General features: G+C 32.2%; 3 protein-coding genes across 3 annotated transcripts; all 3 read left to right on the forward strand.

The window, feature by feature from the left end:
* The first annotated feature begins 463 nt into the window (after window positions 1–463).
* Window positions 464–3,556, forward strand: LOC105564402 (fumarylacetoacetase). The gene is made up of 8 exons (XM_012016733.1): window positions 464–735; window positions 1,271–1,500; window positions 1,597–1,737; window positions 1,880–2,130; window positions 2,554–2,760; window positions 2,881–3,026; window positions 3,178–3,295; window positions 3,378–3,556. The coding sequence occupies exons 1-8, from the start codon at window positions 568–570 to the stop codon at window positions 3,452–3,454; spliced, it is 1,338 nt and encodes a 445-aa protein (XP_011872123.1). The 5' UTR covers window positions 464–567; the 3' UTR covers window positions 3,455–3,556.
* A 42-nt stretch (window positions 3,557–3,598) lies between these two features.
* Window positions 3,599–5,946, forward strand: LOC105564403 (fas apoptotic inhibitory molecule 1). The gene is made up of 6 exons (XM_012016734.1): window positions 3,599–3,691; window positions 3,873–4,001; window positions 4,524–4,756; window positions 4,836–4,961; window positions 5,043–5,092; window positions 5,193–5,946. Exons 2-6 carry the CDS (start codon window positions 3,982–3,984, stop codon window positions 5,352–5,354), a joined length of 591 nt encoding a protein of 196 aa, XP_011872124.1. The 5' UTR covers window positions 3,599–3,691; window positions 3,873–3,981; the 3' UTR covers window positions 5,355–5,946.
* Window positions 5,947–6,030: 84 nt separating this feature from the next.
* On the forward strand, window positions 6,031–8,043 carry LOC105564443 (coiled-coil domain-containing protein 113-like). The gene is made up of 6 exons (XM_012016801.1): window positions 6,031–6,433; window positions 6,557–6,768; window positions 6,817–7,070; window positions 7,214–7,446; window positions 7,504–7,703; window positions 7,885–8,043. The coding sequence occupies exons 1-6, from the start codon at window positions 6,313–6,315 to the stop codon at window positions 8,029–8,031; spliced, it is 1,167 nt and encodes a 388-aa protein (XP_011872191.1). The 5' UTR covers window positions 6,031–6,312; the 3' UTR covers window positions 8,032–8,043.
* The last annotated feature ends 861 nt before the right edge of the window (window positions 8,044–8,904 follow it).

The raw sequence follows: 8,904 nt of genomic DNA on the forward strand, positions 1-8,904 counted from the left end.
TATTTTCTTTTACTCATTTTCTTTTCTATTTATACACTGAGGGTGGTCTAAAGAAAGACCGAAACGTCTGTAATTTTTATGTTTTAATAAACTAAATTTTTACTTTTTGACACTAACACCTAGTCAAGGCTCTTAGCCCCTTTTACTCATTGATTTTTATATTCAGTTTAGTTGGCGCCATTTGATGATATTATTACTTTTATAAAGAAGATACTTTGAAGGGGGGAGGGGGGAGAAAATAATAAAATATACATCGACAGTACATACATTTTTTTTCATAAAATTCCTAGTTTGAAAAACAATTAAACTTGAAAAAGTTAACTCCAATTCGATATCAAAGAATTTATTAATGATAAAATGAGAGCGAGCTGAAAACATGTTATGCAACAATAATCTTTTACATTTATATATGATAAACTTGACTGATTAAGATTCAAGGCAAAATAAAACAGCCAATAGAATGGTTTTCGTTGCATTAAAATGTACGGAACAGGTTACACCAGAGGCTCGCCGGCACCGAGCATCGTAAACAGGTGTATAAATTACTTCCCAGCCTAGTTCAGTGGAATGTCGAATGCTACTTATCAGATCGTCGCTACCAGCACATGCGACAAAACCGACTGGAGTCAGTCGTTCGTAGCAGCCGTAACCATGAAGTCTTTTATCAATTACTCGAGCTCCAGCGATTTCCCGATCGAAAATTTGCCGTATGGAATCTTCTCTACCAAAGATGAGGTATGAACGAAATCAACTTATCGTATAACGTAGATTGTATAAATTATGCCACGTCATGTGATTTCAGAGTGACTAAATATAGATATACAACTGCGCATTTCCAACTTTAGTAGGAAATTTGGAAGGTTTAAGAAATCATGAATCGTGATAGAATATAATAATCCTTTACGCATTTTTGTAATGTCTTTCAGATTGTTAGAAAAATTGCTCAATATTGAACATAAATTGTATATTTCTTCATAACATAATATATGAAGAATGGAATGTTTCTATTCCAGTCTGCTCACCTTTCAACGCCGCCTAGTAGCAATTTTATTTTGGTACCATCGGCTGGTACGTTACTATCGTTCGATATATGTAATTTTCACCTTATCTTTTATTAAATTCCAATAAATTATATTATATTACAGTATTGAAGAATCGCCAAATTTGTTAGACCTGCTTAAAGTATGCAAGAGTTGTAATAATGTTTTATTAATTTGTTTGTATAATTGCTATATTATTATATGCATGATCTTTATTTGAAATGTTTCAGCCAGAGAAAAAAATAGGTGTAGCAATTGGTGATGAAATTCTAAATTTACGTGCTATTGCAAATCATTTTAACGGACCACTGTTGCAAAGTAAACAGGATGTATTTCGTCGTGAATTTCTCAATGATTTTATGTCACTGGGAAGGCCAGCATGGTTAGAAGCAAGATCGAAACTTCAAGAGCTGCTTTCTGCTAACAATCATACTTTGCAAGATCCGGAAGTCCGTTCTAAGTGAGTAATCGACAAACAAAAAATTTCTATTATAAATTCATCAGATGAATTGAGATCTTTAAAGTCATATTATAATTTCGTAATATCTCTTTTCAGAGTCTTCGTCGCACAGAAAGATGCTGTGATGCATTTACCAGCAAAAATTGGAGATTATTCAGATTTTTATTCGTCCCTTCAACACGCTACAAATGTCGGAATTATGTTCCGTGGGAAAGAAAACCCGGTGCTGCCGAATTGGTAATGTTTCTAATTGTACATTTGTATTTTAGAAACTATAGAAATAAAATGTATATGTATAAAAATATTAATAGTTGAAATAGTAAAATTATGTATGAAAAAATGTATATATATATAAACTTATATATATATGTATGTGTAGGAAATATTTGCCGGTTGGATATCACGGAAGAGCAAGTTCCATTGTTGTGTCAGGCACACCCATAAAACGACCATATGGTCAAACCCTTCCAGTCGAAGGTGCAGCACCTGTTTTCGGGCCATCTAAATTAATGGATTTCGAGCTGGAAGTTGCTTTCTTCGTCGGACCACCAACAAATCTTGGCGACACAGTTCCAGCTTCGAAGGCCTATGATCATATCTTTGGCATGGTCCTAATGAATGATTGGAGCGGTATGGTTTTATAATTTAAAAATATGATGTTATAATTAAAAGAATTTACCCTTTAATTAATTTAAATGTATATTATGTATATCTATACAGGGTGTACCACCGGATATATTTTTAACCACAGATTCTTCAGAAAATTTCAGGACGAAAATTCTAATACAAAAATGTCGAGGCTACAATAGTTTTTAAATAATAAGCGATTATATTTCACAAATGACAGGACTGAGATTTCGCTCAGACACGGCGACATGACGGTGAAATATAATCACTTATTATTTAAAAACTATTACGGACATTTTTGTATTACAATTTTTGTCTTAAAATTTTCTAAAGAAACTGTGATTAAAAAGATATCCAGTGGTTTTAGTACACTCTGTATTTTTTTATATACCTATATAGATTTTTATTTTTCTTTCTATTTTGTAGCCAGAGATATTCAAAAATGGGAGTACATTCCCCTCGGGCCCTTCGGCGCGAAGAACTTGGGAACTTCCATTTCTCCATGGGTCGTTACGATGGAAGCTCTAGAGCCTTTTAAGCTACCAAATGTGACACAAGATCCTAAACCATTCCCGTATTTGCAACATGACGAGTCTTGTAATTTCGATATTAAACTTGAAGTTGATCTTAAACGTGAGTTGACATTGTTTTATTACGTTTTTCATAACAGTCCTTTATTGTATACATATATCTGTGTATAATGTTTGTTTTATTGTATTGTTTTTAATTGTATGCTATTCTCTTATTTTGCAGCTCCAAGTGGTGTAGCTACAACAATATGCCGGAGCAATTTCAAATACATGTACTGGACTCCGCGACAGCAATTGGCACATCATACGATAACCGGATGCAATATTAATCCTGGCGATTTAATGGGTTCCGGCACGATAAGTGGAAACGTGCGTTTGAATTTTTTAATCGATATTCTATCAGCATAGTTAAACACACCAAATTAATTTTTGTCATATCTTATCTAATTTCTTTCGTGCGTGACATCTATCCTTTTTAAATTATAACTTTTATCACACAATTTTAACATTGATTATTTAGACTGCGGATTCTTATGGCTGCATGCTGGAATTATGTTGGAAAGGCACACAAACTATTCCATTAAAGGATGGTACTACAAGAAAGTTTCTTCAAGATGGAGATGAAGTAATCATTCGTGGTAAGTAAATAAATTTATCAAATCTTACATTATGTGTATAACGATTTACTAACATAATTGTAACGATTAACTAATTTCCCAGGTTGTTGTGTTGGCGACGGCTACAAGGTTGGTTTTGGATCATGTACTGGTAAATTGTTACCCGCTAACACACAGTGAAATTGGTGTATAAAATATGGCAAAGATAAGTTAAACATATTTTGTCGTCTTTTGCATATTTTATATTTGATCTTTATAATATAATAAACTTTTCCTTGTGTACTTATTTTTAATTATTTCAGTGTATTTTTACAAATCCAGCAATAAAGAGATTTGAAAAATATTTAATTTTAATTAAAAAATTTAATTGCATACGCATTTACGAATTAAGCCACAAGTTTATGATGAAGATGCAAGGTACATAAAAATTTGCAAATTATATTTTTTTCTGTAATTATTATTTATGAAGCAACTGTTTATTTATTGTAAATAATTATTTGTAATTTTTTACGTATACTTTGTATTATTTACTGTCAATGAATACAATTTATATAACCGAAACATTAACATCAAATGGATTACTATGATGTACTTAAAGGAGCAATATTGTGTGGTATGACGTATAAAATGACTCGATTATTGATTGAGAGTTAGTCGCAGTAAGGCCGATCAATAAGGAGACTAGTACAGGTGCAGGCAGAAGAAACATGGCAGGCGTTCTACTTCGGTAAGCAAAATACACGAATCTGAACTATATAAAGGTGTTTTTACACATAAAAGATTATTTAATATATAAATAATTTAAAACTATCGTAGTATAGCTACCAATAATTTTATTTCCATAAGTATAAACTGGACAATGTCAAGGTCTAACATTGCACTTGCATTTGTAGTTGCACTAATGGTCACCGTTGCAGCAGTGAAGGATTGCAATTATTTTACCAATCTAATGAATGCACATTCCATTTGTTTAAACACACACACATGCACGCACATATAGGTCTTCTATTATAAAAATATGTATTTTAATCACATTATCTTAGTGTTATCATATAGTCTTTAATATTGTACTCTGTACTTATTATCAAAAGTTTCCAAAGTAATATATCGATTGCTATAGAATATCGTTTGTCTGATACCTTACGTTTGACGTTAACTAATAATGCCAGCATTTACATAGCGCTCCCCGATGTATTATTCAATATTATTTTTTCAATGCTACATAGCGTTTATTTTGACACCTATTTAGAAGTCTTCACAACCTGGAAACTATAGCGAACGAACCTACCGCTAAATGGACCGTTCCTTTGAGCGACGGGAATCACGTGGTGGAGTTTGAACATGGAACAGCAACAGGCCGACGCGTGGTAAAAATTGATGGCAGTAATATAGTTCACAGAGATTGGATGTTTCGTCTGGTTGGTGATGAAGTATTTATGTTCAATAACACCAAGTTCGTGATCAGAGTTGATCCAATGCCAGGTAGAACCTCATCGTCTCATTCCCTTCGGGTGATGAGTATTCTATTATTTTTATTCTTTTGTTATCGCGATTAAAATAGGTCTGAAATATTCGTACTCGTTGTGGGTGAACGGAAAGAGCTACAAACAGTTTGTCCAGACGCAGTCAAAAGTGTTAGAAACTTGGTTGGCCACAGTTGGGAACGAGGACTATAGAATTGTGTTAGGTAACAAAATCAAAGCAGTATATTATATGTATACATACAGCTGAAATACTTGACTTCTCTCCTCTGTTTCACGATTTGCAGACAAACACGCTCACAGCGTCTGCGTGAATGGACAAGAAGTGGAAGTTGAGGTAATTTATAGGATTAGAAAGTTTTACTTTACGTATTATTTTGTGTATTTACACAGATCTTTTATTTGATAACATGTAATTTAAATATCGATTTGTATAGAACGAATTTATGGACGGCGGTGCAGAAATTCTCTTCTCCGTTGGCGATGTACCGGCCGCTATCAGATCTTATAGCTCGGAGCAAAAAGAGATCGGTATAGCGTACGTTTTATATATCAACGACGTTGAAATACAGCAAGAAGCTTTATTGGAAGAATCTTAAATATATACACCTTGACTTGTCTGATTGTAAGAGTTTTCATATTTGATATACTAATCGATAAGTATGTGCACACTATCGATAACCCCCTACGAAAAAGCAACGAAATAATTACTGTATGTACATCAGTAATTTCTAATGATTCAATTACTGGTATACAGTAATTTTCTAGTAATTATTTCGTTACTTTTTCGTAAGGTATACTATAAGTTATACGCATCATAAATGACGACAGCCTGTAATGTGAAACACAAAATGTGAAACACAATATTTAAAACTGTTATTCTTGTAAAGAAATAATTACTGTATGTACATCAGTAATTTCTAATGATTCAATTACTAGTATACAGTAATTTTCTAGTAATTATTTCGTTACTTTTTCGTAAGGTACTATAAGTTACATGCATCATAAATGACGACAGCCTGTAATGTGAAACACAAAATGTGAAACACAATATTTAAAACTGTTATTCTTGTAAAGTCAGATTTAATCACAGTACTATTGAATGTGCCATGCAACTTTGTGTACAATTTTTAAACTATGAGTGTAAAATCAAATTGTGTGATAAAATAAAATGAATACAATATATTGTAAATTTAATTGCTTTAATTTACGCACAAAGGTATTTCATTATCAAAAAATAATACTTGAAGATAGCTGAAGTTCATATCCTTACTTATGTGACATAAAAATTATGACATATAGCGAAATCGTTTACTTAAACACATATGTGTAATGTTGGATACTTTCAATAAAATACCAAATTTGACATGAATTAAACAAATTGTTATATCTAAAGATTAAATTTTAAAACCAAATATGTCACGACATCAAATCAGTGCCCTCAGTATCGGATCTATAGGTTTAACTCCTAGAGATGAATTTTGTTATTATGAAGGTAAGGAAATTTATAACTTGATCGTATCTTAAACATCCCAAAATCTTTATTGATCTGTAGATATGAGTGAAGCGGAATTACAACAGGCACTTGAAAATATTGTTTATTCGAATCTATTCCTGAGGTTAGAAAATGACATTTTTGAACAATATCTCGCGCGTCGGGATCCTGAAAGTCTTCAAAGTAATTTTTTAAATTTATTTATGCTTATATTTTAAGTTTTTCCTGAAATTCTTATACTCCCATTTTAGATTGAGCCTCTTGCAGATATAGAATTAACGTTGTCTCTTAATATACCTTGTCTAGCAATTGCGCAAATCTTAGAAACCGCTAAGCGCGTACAAAAAATCGCGCCTCAACACGCTCGCACATCGCCCGTTATGAGCGTAGCCGGAAGTCTTATGAATGTTGGCGACAAAGATTCAGTGAGCGTCACCAGCGTGCAATCCGGAAGTCGACACGTCACGCCAAGTCTTTTAACAGCCAGAGTACCAACGGGAGGAACAAAGTCCATCCGCTAGATAACTTCTACTAATAACTTCTGTTACAGATTGTAATTACAATATTTCTTGTCGAATCGTAGAATCACGTATATGCATCGTATCGAAATGGCCAACACCGAAATCCGGGAATTACAGAAAGGATTAGAAAAGTTCGAAAAGACATCGGCGAAGAAAAGTGTATGTCTACGAGCGCGAGTGGAAGAAAGTCAGATTAGCATTCACGAAACTTGTAAAAATAGGGAGGAATTTGAAGAGAACGTTGTACAGAAAGGCATCGATAGCATTACGGGGAAAATACCGGCTGAAAAGTTTATCAGGTGTTATAATAATCACCTCCACACAACTATACGTTAACTTCTTGACGTAGATCTAATTATTTAGTAACATTAACTCTCTCTCTCTCAGATCTAGTTAATTAAATCTAATAAAGATATAAAGACTCAATCATTTTATTATGTAGATTTACAGAAGAGTGGTTAAAAGTAGTCGACATTATAATGGAACAAATCAGATTGAAAATGACTACCGTAAAGTGTCAGATAAGAAAAATCAGGTTGCAGCTAGCGCAGAGAAGAGAATTGGGCGAGGCTCTACGCTCCATAGACTTCGAACAATTGAACATAGAAAATGAAGTTTGCATACAAAAAATTGACGAGAAAAATCGGTATCTGCTCGAAATGAAGAGAATCGCGGGTAAGGGATAGAAACTCTTAAATTTTTGCAGTACCTAAACGATCAAATTTGATACAGGCCACTATAACATTACATTGAGCAAACACAAAAAAAAGGTGGATGGCTTAGTGTCAACTATGAATAAAGTGAGAAATAATATCGTTTTCAAAAGACAGGAGAGCGCAAAATTGCAATCAGAACAAACTGCTACAAAAATTGAAATAGAAAAAGCGGAAAAACAGCTTGAGTCGATGATAGATTTAATAAACAAATTTGAGGTAACATTCTTTTTTATTTGTACAACTTAACGTATTGAATTTTAATACATTTATTTACATGAAAACTTTTTTCCTTGTACAATATTTAACTTTACTTTTTGCACAAAAAGTTGAATAAGATTTAAAGAGGATTTGTAATTATTTATTATCTCCTTATTTATACAAAGTGTCCTAAATGCAGGTTCCAAGTGTTATAGATACCATTAAAACGCGTATGAAGCTACAGGAATTACAAAGAATCCATAAACAATTAAGCAGACGAAGAGAGATTCAGCGAATAGTAACTCTCAAATCTCGAAAAAAATTACGAGACCTATCATATACGTAATAGTAATATATATTGTGTAATGTAAGAAAATATTTAATAAATTAAGACAAAGTTTTACCTTACTTAACAAATGTATTTTTGCTAATATTCGTTTTTAAAATCTTTTCTGTTTTTAGGAAAAATTCAAAATATCCACTATTGTATTGGCAGTCCAAATCGCATAGAATAGTAGGCACAATTATATGAAATCAAGAAGATATATCGTATTTCTTTTCTGCCGTAGAAAATAGATTTGTACCGTTACAGGAAATATTCTTTTCTTACAAACAGCATATCAGTCAAACTCTTTTCACAACACTTCTTCTTCACACTTGAGAGATCGTAGCATAGTTTCCAATTTTATTTAATAGATTTAAAAATGTATTATAAATATATTTAACAACAGAAATTACATTTATCTACTTGCATTTATTTTAAAATTTTACACAAGTAAAATTGAAGAAACTTCTCTGAATCAGGTTTTATTCAGAACAGGATTTTTCTCAATATATAATACAAAGCTTAAAATTTATGTAGATCCAGATACTCCTCATATATTTTATTGAGAATAATTTATCTAATTTCGTTTCGTTAAAATTTGTTTAATTTTTTTTCTACTTCAAGTTTAACACACTGTGCAACAACAAATTTTTGCGTAAGAATCGTCTGCAATATCATGTTATATCATTAAAATGTTAACTTAAAAGAACAGAAAAGTACATAGAGTTATATGTGAAGTTATATGTGAAGTACATACGTGTGTGGAAAGTGATAAGTTTCCGTTAATTAACTTTATTGCGTTGCGTACTTGTGTCATTTTAACATTTTTATGAATTCTCTGTAGAGATAAAGGCAGTTTACCAACATTAAAGTCAGATATTTTTGCACTGTAGA

Source organism: Vollenhovia emeryi, unplaced genomic scaffold, assembly GCF_000949405.1.
Source record: "Vollenhovia emeryi isolate VEMERY1.0 unplaced genomic scaffold, V.emery_V1.0 DF939165.1, whole genome shotgun sequence".
Classification (NCBI taxonomy): Eukaryota; Metazoa; Arthropoda; class Insecta; order Hymenoptera; family Formicidae; genus Vollenhovia; species Vollenhovia emeryi.